At 56.5% G+C, this 17411-nt stretch overlaps 1 protein-coding gene across 18 annotated transcripts in view; it reads right to left on the bottom strand.

Moving 5' to 3' along the window:
- EBF3 (EBF transcription factor 3) overlaps nucleotides 1–12827 on the bottom strand; it is a 124786-nt gene extending 111959 nt beyond the window's left edge. For 9 of the 18 annotated variants that reach the window (XM_073884696.1, XM_073884699.1, XM_025880056.2 and 6 more), the window contains exons 1-4: nucleotides 3322–4009; nucleotides 3060–3216; nucleotides 2633–2696; nucleotides 1896–1951 (exon numbers count right to left, since the gene is read on the bottom strand). In XM_073884696.1, coding sequence (XP_073740797.1) covers nucleotides 1896–1951; nucleotides 2633–2696; nucleotides 3060–3216; nucleotides 3322–3455 — 411 coding nt within the window. In that variant the 5' untranslated portion in view covers nucleotides 3456–4009. Of the gene's footprint in view, nucleotides 1–1895; nucleotides 1952–2632; nucleotides 2697–3059; nucleotides 3217–3321; nucleotides 4013–5034; nucleotides 5052–12721 lie in introns of those variants that run through there. The other 9 variants (XM_025880051.2, XM_073884698.1, XM_073884694.1 and 6 more) reach the window with 6 other exon arrangements.
- Nucleotides 12828–17411: the final 4584 nt, after the last annotated feature.

Genomic DNA, 17411 nt, shown 5'->3' with positions numbered 1-17411 from the left:
TCTCCTCGGGCACTTCTAACACTTTCCTCCACTTCCAGGCGGACAAAGCCCTTTCTCCAGAAAGCCTGAGGCTGCCCTCTGGGAAGAGAGAAGGGTCCCAGCGAGCCCCTCTCCCCCAGACTCCCTCCTGATCAGCTCGGAACCACAGAAGTGATGGGTGTCACCGCAGGCCAACGGGCCGCCTGGGGCTGCTGGGCGCTTGGCCGAGGCGGACACCAGCACTTCTGAGAGCTCGGCTTGTCCTCATATGGATCCCCGTATTTATATTTGATTTATTTTTTATTTTGTAGCACAAACAGAAATCCATAAACTGTCGGTTCAGCACCATTGACTCTTTGATCAGTTACTGGGCTATTTCTTTCCTCCCCCCCCCCCCACCAAATCCCGTCAGTGAGAGATTAAATGCCTTTATTTTCAGCCCTGCTTCTGTTGCAAAGGTACATGGCTAAAGGAACAATAAGAGTACACTTAAAACGAAGCCTCCTCCTCTAAGCAACAACAGAGAAACTTAGTGCTGCCTACATCAACCTCTTAATTAGACCACTGCGGCTTCCGACAACATTTAGCCCTTATATACAAAGGAAATAAAAGCACCCTGTCAAGGAGCAGCCCTAGTTCCAGAGGCTTCTATGGATCCGAGTGGAATAATTACTGAAGGGCACACGGCCTCCGTCTTTGTCAGAAACATGGTCGTTTACCTGTAAGATCTGTTTCACTCTGAGAGAAAACCACACTGTTTTACGCCGCCGCCGCAGACACTAAAATCCAACCCGCTTGTTGCCTAGGTAAGGACCAACTTTTTAAAGGGGAAGTAAAATCCAAAAACTAATTGCTGTGCACAGAGTGGGAAGCAAGGGAGCTGGGCTGCAGGAAGCACCAAGGAGTTCTTTTTCACTTGGCTCACAATTCTTAAAGTTAGCATCAAAAATGAAGGTGCTACTTTCATTTCTAAGCCCGAAGCCCACCTTGGAAGTATATGTTAAATCAATCAGTTGGAGTGGGTTTACTGTACACATTGAACTTTCCCCTCCCCCAACACTATTTTAAGAAAATGAGGGGGGGATAAAATTTTACCAGGACTACACAACACACCACCCAGTACAAAACCAGCCAGAGACTGCACAACGTCAAAAAGCAATGAAGCGCTTTTTCTGCACTAAATCACATTACTGATAGCCAATAGTTACCATCGGAAAAGTTGACCAAGACAGGTTAAATAATTTAATAAGGAACTGCTTCTAATTATGTTATTTACAAGGTATGACAGAGGGTGGGAGAGAGAGCAAAAGCTGCTTCCAGAGCAATGGACGGTTGTGGGTGACCTCTGGAGCTGGGAGTTTGAATTATGGAGAGGGAAGGCTGAGAGGTGAAGACGCACTAGCGGAGAACAAGGTGACTTTTCACCCCAACACATTTCACTTTTAAATCCAAATCAACGTCTCGCGTTACTAGACCATCACACTGGAAAGGAGAAAAAAATGAACTAATCAAGTCCAACTCAATGGGCTTTGGAAAGGAGTTAGATGCCTTTGTTATAGAAAAAAAAAATCAATGAAATGATTCCAAGCAGAGAGAGAAACATTTAAAAAAAATATACAAGAGAGGAAGTATCCTGAAATTTTTCTGTCAAATATTAATTACCATAACTAATTAAGACAGAATTTTATCCCATCGCACGCCATCTAATGAAAGCATAGATGTCCTGTCCTAACGACAACATAAACTGTTTTACCCAATGCATCATTTATTCCAATAAATATGGAATTCTCATCAGCATGTCAAGGAAACTAGATGGAAAACAACTCCACCAGATCCATTTGTCAGTACCCCCATCTCAACCCCAGGACAAGCCAGCTGAGCAGCGCGGACTAGTGCGGAGGCTTGAACTTTCTCACCTGTTTGGTCATTGAATCTATGAGGCGAACATACAGATCCTGCTCCGTTCTGACTCCTGCAAAAAACAGGGACAAATTCTCATCAGGATTTTAGGGAGGGCACCTGGGGCACAGGAAGTCGGTAAATCAGGACTGCTGTGGGCGGTGAAGCAGCAAAACTTAGGCATGCCCTTTAAAAAGGCAAGAAAGAGAACCCCAATCACTTCTCCTTCTCTAGGTTTCTTAATTAAGAACCTCAAGACTCTTAGGTTTGCACTGAAAGGTGCAACAAATTTGCCAGACTGAGAGCAGGCCTGGTTGCCACACCGGTGGGCCTATGTGCTCATTTATTTTTTAGAAAACAGAGCACCAAATGACTGAGAGTTTGAACTCTTTCTAATGTCTCTCGAGGATTTTTTTAAAAAACTCGTGCACAGGAAGTAAGTTATGCTCCGTTTATGGAGCTTCCCCCATCTCAATAATTAACATTAATTTGCAAAATTGAAAAAAGTCCCTTAAAAGTGATGCTCTGCTGAAGCCCATATCGATCCCCCTTTTTACTTTCTGCTTCAAGCCCCACCGGTTAATCATGTGAAGTGCCATCGACTTATTGATCGTTTATGTTTTGTTTTCCTTCTATGCCATGAGAAGAATTCGTGTTTACATCCATGTCATTTTAATCTCAAAATCTTTCTGTCCTTTAGCCGCCTCGGGAAAGGAGCGCGGGCAGGGGCGGGCCGGCGGCGGCAGCCACTTACCATTGCTATACAGCAACTGGAGTTTATAGTGGATGCCGTTGTTTGTTTTCTCGTTGTTGGGCTCCTGAAAGGAACGATAAATAATTGCATTTAGTGTGATCGGTGTCCGGCGCGGCCGCCGTGCGCGGCGCCCCTCCGTGACCGAGGCCCCGCGGCCTCACACATGGCAGGAGTCCTAGCGCGGAGCCGCGCGCTGATGTCACTTTCCTGCTGGAAGCCCAGCGTCCTCCTCGCCCCGAATAAGTCCGGGGGCGCGGAGAAGTTGCGCAGCCCTCGGCGGGCCCTGGCGGCCGCACGTGGCGGCGGCGGGGGCGCCTCGCGGAGCGGTCCTAGCCGCCGCGGGGGGCACTCGGGGCCACCGCGCTTGGGCACCGCCTGCCTCCCACTTCTAGAAAGATGGAGGGTGTGATTGTATGTTTGCACTTACTTTCTCTTTCTCCACAAAGTCCACAAAAGCGGTCCTTTCGATCTCCACCGGCTGCCCCTGCCTGTCGTAGAGCGCCAGCACGAAGTGGAAGAAATTGGACTTCCGGAGGTTGGAGGGCGGCTGCTTCTCGAAGTGCGCCCGCGCCAGCCCCACGCCGCTGCGGGAGGAAAGAGACAGCGGCCCGGTGAGGCGCGCGGCGCCGGCCGGCTGCGGGGACCCGGCCGGGCCGGGGCCAGGGCGCGCGGGGGCGGCCGGTACGTACCTCTGGGCGGCCGTGTTGGCGTCCACCACCCCCGCCGTGTGCATCCACGAGCGCACCGGGTTCATGCCGCTGCCCAGCGGCTCCTCCTTCATGGTCGTCCCCCCGCGCGGAATATTCTCCTGAATCCCAAACATGAAAACTGCTGGCGGCGGCCGCAGCTCCCGGCCGAAAGCGCTTCCGCGAGCAGCGGCGCTCGGGGCTCGGCGGCAGGCGGCTGCCCTGGCCGCGCTCGCCCTGCTCGGCGCCTGCGGTCCGGCCCGCCGCCGGCTTCAGCCCGTCCCGGGCAGGCGCGACATACACCAGCGGCCGGGCGCTCCGGACGGCCGGGGGCGCGGAAGCGGCGGCACCGGCGGCCCCAGCGGCGGCGAGGGCGGCGGCGCTTCGGAGGAGCAGGACGCGGTGGCCGCGGACGCGGTTGTTGTTGTTGTTGTTTGCAGGCGCGCTCAACGTGGTGTCATCCTAGCCAGGCGGCGTCCGCGGCTGCAGGACACTGCGGGATCGCCCGCTTCTGGCGCGGCCCGCCTGCTCCAAAGACAAATAAACGGGGCAGTGAGTGCCGCGGCGCAGTCCCGGGCGCAGGCGGGGCGCGGCGGGGCCTGGAGCGGCGCGCGCAGCGGACGGAGGCGCACAAAACTCAGCCCTCTCTCCCCGAGGAATGGACCCTTTCCCGGGAGCCAAAACTCGAAGCCCCCGGGAGCGGCGCTGTCAGAGGGTGACGTCGGGGGGCGGCGCCTGCGCCATATATGGGAGCGGCCGCCCCTCGCCGCGCCCCTCGCCGCCGCCGCCGCCGCCGCTGCCGCCGCGCTCGCTGACTGACTGCCTGACGGCGCCGCGAGCCGGCCCGAGCCCCGCGAGCCCCGCGAGCCCCGCCGCCACCGAGCGCCACCGAGCGCCGCCGCCGCCGCCGCCGCCGCCCCCAGCCAGGCTCCACGGCTCCTCGCGCCCACCCGCAGCCCAGGAAGTTACTACTCGCCCAAATAAATCTCGAAATGAAACAAACAGCCTCTGCACGATTTTTGCTCGGCCCCCCGAATACCTCCTCCCCAAATCAGCCACACAGTCAAAACACTGTAGGGAGGAGGGGGTAAACTGCCCAGGCGCCCCGAAGTTGCCCAAATGCACGCAACAAACGCAAAGGGCCTCGGCTCGCCCTGGGGCGGCCCAAAGGGGAAAAGTGGGAAGAAGCACGCAGGCCGCAGGGAGGGGGCTGAAGGGGCAAGCAACCGACTGGGGATGGGGAGGGGGGGCGGTGGAGGGGGCAGGGCTCCCTCGCCAAGGCGGGGCGCGCAGCCCAGCCTGGTTTCTAAACAGACCTAAGGCAGCTGGGGGGCCGGTCTGCCCTGTTCTGGGCCTCGCCGGGCGCCGGTGTTTTCTGCCCTGGGGGAGGCCACCGAGTGCCGGGCTGAGGACCCACGTCGGAGGCGGGCCCTGCCCAGATGCTCTCTCTTTCCCGGTGGCCACGGGAGACCCCGTCCCCCGGCCTGTGCTTAAACGCGGCGAGTGACAAAGAAGGCTCCGGGCTCTCCGGACGGACAGGAAGCGCGCCCGGCCTCTCCGGCGACCCGGAGCCGGGTGTCCGGCTGCGCGCCCTGCTCGGTAGCTAGACCTCCCCCGCGCCAGCCTCTCTAAAAGCCGAGCGGACGCCGCGGGCGCCGGGGTCCTGCCCTCAGTGCCGCCGAGCCCGGGTGAGCGCGCGGCGCGCAGCTTCCCGACCTGGTTTCGAGGAATCGGGAGGGCAGCAGGGCACGGGCAACGCGTGGGCCCGGCGGCATAGCTCCTGCAGCGGGGACTCGGAACCCAGGCGCGCTGCCCGCCCAAAGGACGTCTGCACGACACGGAGCAGAGACCCAGGGGACGCCCAGGAGCTGTCCCGGCACTTCCCTGCCGAGAGAAAGCAGGCCCTTTCGATTAAAACAAAACCAAAACAGGTTTCAGGGTGCAAGTGTGTCGCAGGGCACCCTTTTCCTGGCCGGTATGGGGTGGCACTCTCTTTTTCCATGAATTGGCAGTGTGTGTACGTTAATATTTTAATTATTCCGGAAAAATCAAAGTCCGATTTACGTTATCTGGGGACCCCCACGCCTCTTGGAAGGGGTGAGAAAAAAAAAAGATGTGTTGGAAAGCAATCTATTTTGCTGGTGTTGGGGGTTAATGACTATTGCCAAAGATAAGTGAATTATCAAAGCTGTTGCGCCAGTCCCATCTCAAAATCCATTACGGTGCCGGCCGTCTAATTAAATACGTAAGTATAATAAAATCATATTTTATGACTATTTGAGGGTAATGAGATTAGTCTTTAGAAGCGATCGCCACATATTAAAGATGCCACTGTCTATAGAATGTTAATAACCTTAAATCAAAGTGTATGGAAACTATTCACGATAAATTAAAAGAAAATTTCTGTATTCCTAGTAAGCCCAGAGCTTTCCACCCACCTCAGACTGAGTGGGGAAAGGAACACTTTCTTCGTGGAGGGACAATGCAAAATAAAGTTGGCCATAGGTGTAGGGTGGGGCTGAGAAATTGCTTTGTGTCTGCGTGTTTAGCTGCTTCGGGGGCTGACACAGGGCGAGCGGCCAGGCAAGCGTTATAGTCAGAATATGCAAAGTGCCTTTTCAGGAAAGAAGAAGTTGGAAATAGGAAACAATGCTTCCTTTGTAGCACACTTCCTAAAATGCCCAGCCCGCCTTGGAGGTGCCCCCTTCCTTGCGCTAACGAAAGTATCATGCTTAAAATCATTTACAGTATCTTTAATTCAGATTACACGCGCCAAGGCGATTTAAATCTGATTACCAAATTAGAAGGTTTAAAAACAAATCCTTCTAAATCTGATACTGTTGACTAAAGAGGGGAAAGAAGTTCTATAAGCCCATCACATAAGGTAACGATCCTGCCCCAGAAAGAAAAGGGGTTTTAAACCTTTTTGACAACAAATGCAGCTGCCCCACTATTTTGGACGATATTAAGCGAAAATGAATGCAAATCTGTGTTCAGCAGCCATCTGGCCCGAAATGGGGGAATCAGCTGCTCTCACAACAGGCTCGGAGGCTGAATCCATTTCAGCTCATTTTCTAGATCATCTGGTCCCGCACCCAAAGCGTGGAAAATACGGTCTTTATCATTCACCAACTTTATCTTTTTTGTCACTCCACTGCTGGCTCTGAGCTGCGGGCACAAGGACTGCCCGACCGGGCCCGGTCTCCACCCGGGCCTGCTGGGGAGCAGCCTGGGAGGGCAAGCCCTCACCCCCCACCTCACCCTACCCCAGATTTTCGCTTTAAGGAAGGGGGAACAGGGGCGGAAAGGAGCCAGGGACAGTGCACCCAGGCTGGGGAGGCGGAAGGGGACTGCAGGTCAATTCCTGGATGCCCTGAGATGCTGGGAGCGCTTCCCAGCACCGGCCTCCTCCCTCTGGAGTCCTGCTCCCGCCTCCCTCCCTTTCTGGGGAACTAGGGGCGCTCAGCGCCCAGGAAGGGGAAGCAGGGGGATGGGGAGTGGAGGGGGGGCGGAGAGACAGGCTGACACTTTGGAAGTTGCGCAGGCAGGGCCGCTGGTCCAGCCTCCGCTCCCAGAGCGCTCCCAGGGGCCAGACAGACGCCCAGGGGCCGGTCCGGGCGGGGCCTGACCTTCGTTGGGAACCCCGCGGGCCGCGATGGTGAAGGCGACCGCTCAGGGCCCCGCGCTCAACGCGATTTGCACGGGTGGCCCTTGCGCCGCCGCCGCCTCTCCGCCGCCGCCGCCTCCTCCTCGGAGGGTGGGAAGTATTCCTTTTGTGCGGATTTACGGGGAGAGGCTTCAATGAGCCCCCTCACATTTGCATTTAAATAGCGGCATCAAGCGCTTCGCGTGCCACACACCAGTGGGCTCCCAGATGTCACGCCGGAGTCAGTCAGATGGCCAGTGCCCAGCTGTCCTCCCCACGTCGTGCCGGAGCAGGCAGTGACCTTAAAGAGACAGCGCCCGCCGCCCCTGGAGCCCTGTTCGGGGAGCGGCGTGCAGAGCGCAGGGCAGAGGCGGCGCTTGGCCGTTGACCCGCGGCACCACCCGAGGCCCAGCCGGGCGGTACGACCGACCAGGCAGCGTCCGCGCCCAGGCCCAGCCCGGCTTCCCTGCTGGCCGTGCAGCGCCCAGTGCCCCGGCCGCCGCGCGCGCCAAGCCCCTCCGCCCGCGTCCGCTACCCACTCGGGGAGGGCGAGGGGCCTTCCGCGAGCGCCAGGCGTGAGCGTCCCCCTGGTACCTCCCCAGTCCCAGGACCTCCACTGTTGCGTGGTGCAAGGCCTGGAGAGCGGGAGGCGAGCTGGTGCCAGTCTCAGAGTCATCCAGAAACTTGGACCAAGTTGGGGTCCCAGGGAGTGAGGCCAGCCGCGGAGCCCGCACCCGCCCAACGTTCAGCGTACTTTGTGAATACCCCATCTCACTCGCGGCCCACTCCGGGGAGCCAGCTGACCTCCCTACCAGCCTTCCAAAGAGTAATAAACTGCATTTCCGGCGTTGAGAAGCCCGGGCAGGGTGTTCCTGGAAGCCGAGCCCGCTGAGGCATCGGGGGGGCGCGCGGGCGCGCCCAGGCGCAGCGCCCTCGAAGGGCTCGTGGTCTCAGGCCCAGGTTGCGCGCCATGACACTCAGCCCTCGAGAAAGGGTGAGAAGCCAATGCGCCAAAGGCCCGCAGTTCGCGTTCCCGCCGCCAGTCCCGAGTTGCAGGAGCGGCCCGCCCCCACGTCCTCCGCGCCGGGAGGTCACGCTCAGCCTGCACCCGCTCCCCGGCCTCCAGCCCTACTCCGGCTCCGGCTCAGGACCCGGCGCTGCGCACAGGCAGGGGCCTGGGAAAGAACCCGAAATTGGAGAGCCAGACAGACCTTGGGCCCCGGCGGGAAGGAGGCCACAGGGGCCGGGAGGGCCAGAGAATAGGGAAATCCTGGGAACACACACCGGGAAAGTCCCCTGAACTGCGGGATAGGGTGGAACAGCCACGCACTCGCAGACCCTGCCCAACGCGAGTCAATGTCACGCGGCCCCTGAGTGCGTCCAGGGCTGGAACTTGTGCCGCGGGGTCACGCTCACCGGTGGGCCGCGGGGGACCGGGGAGGCAAGGGCTCCGGTCTCGGGCCACCCCATCCTATTAAACTGCGCACAAAGGAGGCCGGGCCAGGTTTGGGTGGGTTTTCCTGGGCCAGAGAGAGCGCCTTCGCCATCTCAGGGCAGAGACAGAAGCCGCGGGGCCCTCAGGAGTCATGTGGAGAACTGAATCCAAGCCAGGCCGCGCATCCCGCCTGCCCTCGGAGGCAAGTAACTGGGCACCTCGCCCAGGACACACGGGGCGCCCCAACGGGCTCCTCTTGCCTCTGCTAGAAGGGGGGAGGCCTGGTTGGATTCACAGGTAAAAAGTGAACACTGAAGGGTCTCAGACCCCGGTTCTCTGCATCACCCTCCCCCCTACCATTCGTCATCCTGTAAGGTTAAGATTGGTGAAGCCCGACCCCTGAGTACCGAAAAAGGCTCAAATCTCCAAGCTAGAATATGCAGGCGCCTCCGAGTGTCTAAGCGGCCAAGTTTGACAAACAGCGCCTCCTGGGGTGGGGAGAGCAGTGTCGCCGCGCAGCCAAGAGCCAAGCCGCCGAGGCTTCCACCTACCCCAGGGCAGGTGGCTGCCGAGGCTCCCTGCCCGGCCTACCAGCTGCGCCGCGGCTCCTGCGCATCGCGCCCACCTAGGCCCCGCTGACCCCGTGAACCTAGGAGCGCGCGGAAACGTCCACCCAACGCCTGGTCCTGACTGCCGCCCACGTGTGTCTGCAAAATCCAGGCCGAGCCCGGCACCCGCACCAAGGCCAGGGCAATGAGCGCCGCGCCCACGCCCTTGCTGACGAGAAACGTGCGCTCCAAGTGCCCGGCCCCGCGGGGGACAGCGGACGCGACCCGGAATTCTCTCGACCCTCTCCCTGGAAAACCCAGAGCTCTCCAAGCTGGGCGGAAAACTCCGGGGCGCACCTCGGTTCCTGCTGCGTGCGAAATTAGAAAGGAAACAGTTAATTACTGTCTCCTTGTCCTGACTTTTCTCTGGTTCCTTCGGTCACTTTGGCTGACCCCACCATTCTGAATCTGCCTTGGGGGCTCTTCAGCCACAGCGAGAATCCCAAATGAAACACTCTCATTCTGCGAGCTGGGTTTCTCCCAACGCACCTTGCAATCTTAAAGGTTGCCTCTCCGCAAAAAGCTTGGGAGGAGCACCTGAGCTGGGAAAGACAGCTGGTGCGTGGCGGGGTCCCTCGGACCCGAAAAGGCGCAGCGATTTAACAACGAGCTGGAGTTTCCGGAGCTGCGTTCAGCGGCGCCCTAAGGCAGTCGGGCAGGATGCGCGGGAGCCAGCGCCCAGGACGTGGATTCTGCGCCCACCCGCCCCCGCCAGTTGACAAAGCAAACTTTCCCCTGAGTAGTTTCTAGATCGAACAGCGCACAGAGTGCGCCAATCAACACCTAAACAGACCCAAACTGTAGAAACACGGATCGATCAGATAATTTCAAATATTATAATTGGCTTTAATTAAACACACTGCGTTCTAATTAACTCTGAAATTTTAGCATGCTTTGGGACACTGGTGTCTGATTTGATATTGTCGGTCCAGATGTCCTAATAAAATTCAATTCTCCACTCAAGACTTCAATATTCACTAAGAACAAAATGCAAATTAAATGTAAAACCTAAAGTATCGCCAAAGGTATAATCAAGAAAGGTGTCTCAAAACTTCTCACTTTTTATTACGCAGTAGTTAAAAAATGCAGATTACATCCTAACAAGACCTCTCCAGCACACCATAAATCTTAACTCTTTCCTGGGAGGGGGTGGGGTGCCCTGCCACTGGCTTAAATGTAAAGGAGGGGGATAACCAGACCCCATGAAAGAACTGAACACCTTCATCTGAAAGCTAACGGAGCGCAAAAGTTCGCCAATGAATTTCTGGCTTGAAATGGGTTTGCCAAAACTGGCAAAGGAGTTGGGGTGGTAGAGAGCCAAGGGGTGGGGGTGGGCGGATTGGCATGGGATCGACGTCCTCCTCTGCAGTGACACTCGCCCACTCCTCGGCCGCACCTTAACGGGGTGTGTACACATCCGTTCCTGTGCGCAAAAATGGGTTGGTGGGTGACAGCCGCCTGGCCTGGTCAGTCCGCCCGGGGAATTATCTCAGCTGTAGGGACCGCGAGGACGAGGCTGGGAGGGACGGGAGAGCACACTACCCTTGGACAGAAATGTGTCAACCCCTCCTCCCTTCCCGCCTGCACAAACCCTTTCACCCACGTTCGCGCGACTTCTAAGTGATCCAAGCTGGCGGACGGTATCGAGCGGCGCGTGGCAGCGGGATGGCCCCTCCGGGTAAGCCGGGCGCAGGCCATGCGGGGGGTGCGCCTTTGGTGACACATTTGGCAGAGACGTGATTCTTTACCAATCCGAGGGTCTGCTAAATTTACAGCCCAGAATGAGCCCTGTTAAAAGGAAGCTATTCTCACATTAAACATGTGTATGTTTTCCATACTAATGGAGTCACTTAAAGCTGTTGCTAATTTAACTTTTTAAAAAGGCCACACTGTGGAAATTTGCATTTTCTTTAGGATATTGAAATGAAGAGAAAACTGCTGGGCGGCGAGGCTGCCCAGGGCATAGCTAGGGGCCATGCAGAAATAAAAACAGATAAAGAAAAGAAGAAAGAAAGAAACCCGCTTCTCTTCTAGACTATTAATAAGCAATTTGTCCCGCTGAAATTTACATTGCAAAGCGGAGCGCGCCGGCAGCCGAGGCGGCTGGGCTGGCGCAGGCTCAGGCGGTGCACCCCGCGCGGGGCGGGGGCAGCCTCTGGGCCGTCCTGGCCTCCCCCGGGGGTGATCTATGGGCAGCTTGGAACTTGGTGTCCTTGCAGCCGCACGACCGACCCTCGCCCGCATCCACGCGTGTCTGCACGCCAGTGCCCCGCCTGGGCCGCGCGCCCGGAGAGCGAGGACTGGGGCTGCGCGGTCGCCACCAGGCCCGCCGCAGCCAGACTGGGGTCTCTCGAAGAGAACCCCTCCGCTCGCAGGAACGTCCCGGGCTCACTGACCCCCCAGCTGCCCAGGCCTTAAATTTAAAATGCCAACAATAAGCTTCATTTTTTTTCCTGCCGAGCCGTGCTGCCCGGGCCCAAGTCAACTGCAAGTGCGGAGCCCCGAGCTCCGCGCCCGCCCCGCGCCCCCCGCCTGCTCCCCCGCCCGCGCGCGCCCGGCGCAGCGCAGCTCGCGAACCTAGCGTGGGGCCAGGGCGCCATCTACGGGCGCCGCGCGGCTCCGGGCGCCGCCGCTGCCTCCCGCTCGCCTTCCAGAGCCCGCTCCTCCGCCCGCCGCCGCCCGCGCTCGCCCCGCGCCGGCTCAGCCAGGCCTGCCACTTACCGCAATTACGCGACGCTCCCCGCGCCGTCTTGCTTATGAAACATGGATTGCTAGTTATGCGAACTTTTAAGCACTATATTAAACTTTCGAAATGAAGGCGCTCTCCTGCCTCAGATTTTTAGGCACGATTAAAAGATATGAAATGTAAAGATAATGCAATTTGATTTGTTAGTCTAACTCTGCGATTTGAGACTTGATGTCCCCAAAGACCAAGCGAGTTTTCCCCTTTATTTATTTTTATTAAAACATCAATCTACGCTGGAGCTGGGTGAACTCGGTTTCACCTGGAGAACATAAAATTCTCCATACCAGAGAAATAAGCACCTTTCATAAATCAGCGGTATTCCTGACACATCGATCAATTTTTGGTTGTTAATCCGAAAGGAGGAGTTTTAATTGCTTCCTGCGTTCTCTTCCAGGCACCTCGGCATTTCGACCTTTCCCTCCCTCCCTCCCTCCAAGGGTCTCACTTTTGTATGAAGGGGAGGGGCGGGGATTGAAAAATCCCGGGTCCTTCTACTAAACCCCCGGAACCCCCAATCTCCGCCTGCGCCCGTGCGCACCTCCCCCGCGCCGAGGGCCCTCAGCCCGCGCTCACCTCCCCGCTGTCGGGCCAGGAGGAGCGCGGGCAGAGCCCCCCCAGAGCCCGAGGGGCTGCCCAGGCAGTGCTCGCCGGCCGACAAAAACGCTGCCAGGACGCGGCGCAAAAGTTCACTGCGAGGCCAGGCCCCAGAGCGCCGCCCAAGGTCCTGGGCTCCCGCAGTCCCAACCCCGCCGCGCTTGCCTCCGCCAATGCCCCCGACCGCGCCCCCCACGGGCGAGCAAGAGCGCACCCGGGAGGGGGATGGCGCAGTCGGCGCAGCCTGGCTCCCCTGCGCCCAGCGCCGGGCCCGCGGCGCGCCAAGTTCAACTTTGGTGGCCGGTGGCCTCTGGGGGCCGCAGGCTGGGGCCGGGAGCCCCCGACGGGACCGCGAACAGTCCCCGCGCGCTTACCTGCGCCGCTCATTCGACGGGCGTCGCGGGGCGCCCTGGCCGCGAGGTGGCGGCGGCGCCAGAGGTGGGCCGGGAGGGTGTGCGGCCCGGCGCCTTCCCACGTTCCCACTTCCCACCCTCCCGGGAGAGCCCACGGGCCCGGCCGCGAGCGCGTCAGTGCGCACGCGCCGCGCTGCCTTCCACCGCGGGAGGCGGTGGCGCGGCGGGCGGGCGGGCGCCGGGCGGTGGCGCAAGAAGGTCCCCGCAGGCGGCCCCGTGGCCCGCCCCCGCCGTGCCCCCGGGCCGCAGCTGCGCCCCACTCTCAACACCGTGAGGAGGGACCTCCAGGGCGCCCCCCTGGGCCGGGCGCGGGGCCCCCACGGGGGAGGCCCTTCGCTAGGACCGGAGCTCCGCTCCTTCTTCCAGGGCCCAATGGCTTTGGTGACCCCTGGCCAAGAGAGCGCGCCAGACCCAGCGAGTAGACACCTGTCCCTAAGCGCGTATCCCAGGCTCGGGTTGGCCCGAAGCCGTCGGTGTAGAACTCCTGCACTCTCCCAAACAGAGGATGGCACGCGTCCGCCTGGGCCTTTTTGGTAATGCTGGGTGAGGGGACAGCTTCCTTGGAGTCTGGATGCTCATAATCTAGTGGGAAGCGCTCAAATGCCAGGTGGTTACAGTGAAATGGGGCCAGGCAAGAGCTCTCCCACAAAGAGAGGAGGGCTGGGATTCTCCAGATAAAGCCACTGTGCAAGAGAATAGAATTAGATACCTGGTCCCATGAGCTGACTGTGGCGTTCAGGGCAACAGTCAGCTGACTCCGCCACCCCCGGGAGAGGATGAGCCCAAGCGGCCTTGACCACCACACTCTGCCTTTGCTGTCACCCAGGAAATGACCAGATGTGGGACCTTTGCCATTAACATCTGGAGCTGCTGCTGAAGGCAAGTACAGGGGTCCCGCAGGCGTGTCCGCATCCCTGACCTGCTGGCTGGCTGGCCCTTGGGTTGGAAGAAGCTGACTTTTAACCAAGGTGGCTGGCTCCAGGCCCTGTGCCCCTACAGTGACTGCTTATTTTTCTAGTATACCCCTTTGCTGAGAACTTCGTACTATCTCCTACTAATTCTTAATCTACCTGCTTCCTCAAGACCTAAGTGCAATGTAGATCCCCGGATAAAGACGACTTTCCTGTAGCCAAGTTTGTCTTCAAAAACAGAAAGCACCAGCAGGTCAGAACTGGACTTTCACCATCAACAATGCATTGCTTTTTCTCCCCTGTTTCATGCTCCTAGATTTGTTTTGTTCTCTTTATTTCAACCTTTTGTAGTGAAATTTGAATGTGCTGAATCATGAAATCTTACTGGAAGGGAAAAGTTATTTTTGGCCATTTATTTAGTAAAAAGCACTCTAGAGAATGCAACCCAGAAATGTACTTTATTATGATAGCTTAATGTAAGAAAAGAACTAAATAAGGAATATTTCCCCTTTGTCATCTTCACTTGGGAATCATTTTTAATGTGAGCCAGCATGAAATCATTTAAGCAATATGGAATATTTTAAGATATAAAATTACCCATGTTTTTAATAGCAGCTCACATGTATTGAATGTTATGTGCTGGGCGCCCAAGACAGGTGGGAAAGTTAAAGGACATGTCCCGGTCATGCTACCAGGAAGCTGGGACTCCAACCTCACTGCTGGACTCCAGAACTGCGGCCATTACGTGGTTCAGCCCCATGTGGCTTCAGAGGCGAAGGCTGGGGAGGTTAGATGTCTTTAAGTCACTTTGCATGCATGGAGCCCTGAAATGGCCTTTGCTAACTGTGCCCAGATAGGATGTGGAATGACAAGTAAGAGGCTAAGGGGATGGGTAGGGCCCCTCTAATGTTGGGTTGGTGACCCTTCTTCTCCAACCCTCCTCCTCTGCAATTTTACCTGCCCTCCAAAGGTGCCATCCCGGGCCTCCTTTCTCCAAATGCTCCTAGAGAATGGAGACCTGGCCTTACTCTCGGTAGATCCTTGAGGATTTCTTTTCTTTTCTTTTTATGGGAATGAGAAATGAATGGAGAACATTTAGTCATGTAGGTAATTTGTTCCTGATCAAAGGCCTGGGAGAGGAATGGCACTGGTCACATAAGTTCATGAAGGAAATGACATAATCAGATGGGACAGTTTGAGAAAACCCATCACTTCTATGGGAAAGAGCTCGGCCATTGACCCGTTGACAGGAGACCCATGACCTCACCTTCATATACAAACAACAGCGCAGAGTTATTCTTAAGTAGGAACAATCACTGACTTTGTCCCTGCCTCACTTACGGGATACGGTGATTGCTGCCCCCTTCACTGCCCTCCTTTGTCCCACAAGTATTCATGTAGGCTGGGGCCGGCTGTGCTCAGCAGCGAACAAGGCCCTGCTCTCATGGCGCTTGAGGTCCAGCCCATGGAGTACGAGGACTCAGCTCTGAGACGTTTTGCGACAGGAAAGGCTTCGGTACATCTAACAGGCACATAAAAATCAATGTCCATCTCGTCATCTGTCATTGTCCACATGTGTATGATCTGTCACTGGCCTCTGTACCCAGAAACAAATTCACAAACATCAATATTCAAACCTGTTTCAATATTTACTTTTATCTCTTTGTCCATAAGAAGCAATGTGCCTTGTGGTCCCTACTAACCAGCCAACATTTTAAGTGTGAGGCGAGGCGGGACTTGACCAATGCCAAATTAGCACTAGTCCAAGGGTGCAGAGGAGTGGAGGGGCCCCATTGCAGAAATTCAGCAGAGGTGAAACTTGGTCACCTAATCCAGGGGTGAGAACTTAATCCTGGGCATTTTCAGAGGACAAAAGGTTTCAGCAATTCTTCGCTTTATTTGCTGACCTATTGTATGAAACACATCTGTACGTGTATTCCCCCTGTGGGAAACTCCTGACCTTGGGACTCACCTGTTCTCTTCATCTGGTTGATGAGTTCTTAGCAAGGAGCTGGACACAGCATGCAGGATCAGCAAATAATTGTTGAATTCATACAGATGTGATTCAACCTTAGAGAGTTGGTACTGTGGAAAGTTTCAGACACACACGCAAGTTGATAGACCGGGAAGACAAAATTGGCTCTTCTGCTCAGAACATTGTAGTCCCTCCACATTTCTTCTTGCCTGTAAGGAAAAAAATATTTTAATTAAAATGGCAACTGATTTGGTCAAATATGCCATGACCTGCTTCATGACATTTTTGCTCTTGCGTCCCAGTGGAGTAAACTGGGTGAGAGTAACAAAGGAAACTACCCGCTGTCCACAGAAGACAGCCAGGAAAAGCCACTTGTGGGATGCGGGTGGGAAGTGAGACCTGGGCAGTGGTGAGCAGCTGTCCACGTGATAACAAGCCAGGCCAGGGGTGATGGGAACCAGCTTCCCGGGGCCTTTTGTGTTGGCCTGGGATGGTGGTTCCAGGATGAAACCCACCCCTCCAGTTTGTGGAGATGGCAGACTGCTTTCCCGAGACTCGATTCAAGCAACTCGATTCAAGACTGTTTTCAAGGTGTGAAGGGAGGCATTTGGAGTGACTCTGCGAGACACCCTGGCCCTCCACAGCCCCACCACTGGTGTTCAAGGGAATATGATGGCGGTTCCGTCCTACAATCATTCATGAAGAGCAATTCTAGGGTTGTTCTAGGCCCACAAAACATAATATTTGAGAAAGACTGAGAGGCATATGTTGATGGGGGGAAAAATCCTGTGATCCCTGAGGCCTGTTTTCACCCTAACATATGTATATCCAACTCTTTATGTTTTCAGTACAGGCCTCTATATTTTCATTTCTTATTCTTCTATTGACCTAAAGCCTTGAAAGTCAACTCTTTTAAACCTATGACATGTGAATTACACCTCATTTCAGAAGAACACTTTAGTCTAAATACAGCGGCTGGTGCACGAAATGGTTGCCTAAGGCGGGGACTTGCATGCAGGTAGTTCGCCCAGAAGAGCTGGGGAGGGAGTCGGGAGGCAGGGAGGATATGGAGGCTAAGCAGAAGATGGCCTGACTGTGTGACCCTGCAGACCTTCCCATCACAAAGTGGAACCAATCCCCTTGCCCACCCTTTGATTTTGAGTTGGGCTGCATGACTTGCCTTGGCCTCTGGATGTTAGCCATCCTGTGGGATGTCCCCACTTCTGCTTTTTGTGCCTCTGTCTTCACTGTAGGAACAGACCCAACCAGCGACTGTTATGGAATGGACACATGGCACGGAGCCCAGTGGCCCCGCCAAGGCCGCCCTGAACCAGCCGGCAGCCAGCTGACCCACAACAGGGGAGAGAGCCCACCAGGATCAGCAGAGCCATCCAGCCAAACCGCGGCAGGTGGCAGATGTGTGAGAGCCCAACCCACACCAGAGTCACCTCTCTGCTATGGTGTAGGGAGGCTGGTTATGCAGCATTATGTCGCATAACCCAGAAGATGGCTTCGGTCTGGTCCCTCAAGACACTCAGAGTGTAAGTTAGTCTCACAGTTCTCCTGCCCAAGGTGAGGGAGCCGGCCTTTCAGATTCCTGCGGCCAGTCGTCCCTGGCTAAAAGGCTACCTGGGGAGACATGACTTCTCTGACCCTTCCAACCTGCTCGGCCTGTAGCAAAGCTTCATATTCATTTACACTTTGGAGTCCATTGCAAAATCTACTTGGTAAAGAAGCTCAGATGCTCAAGACCTGGGAAATGAAC

The sequence above is a fragment of the Callorhinus ursinus genome, unplaced genomic scaffold, assembly GCF_003265705.2.
Source record: "Callorhinus ursinus isolate GAN/ISIS: 27379988/994484 unplaced genomic scaffold, GSC_fseal_2.0 scaffold58, whole genome shotgun sequence".
Classification (NCBI taxonomy): domain Eukaryota; kingdom Metazoa; phylum Chordata; class Mammalia; order Carnivora; family Otariidae; genus Callorhinus; species Callorhinus ursinus.
Note: the sequence above shows the minus strand (reverse complement) of the source record. Positions and strands in the feature narration are given on the sequence as shown.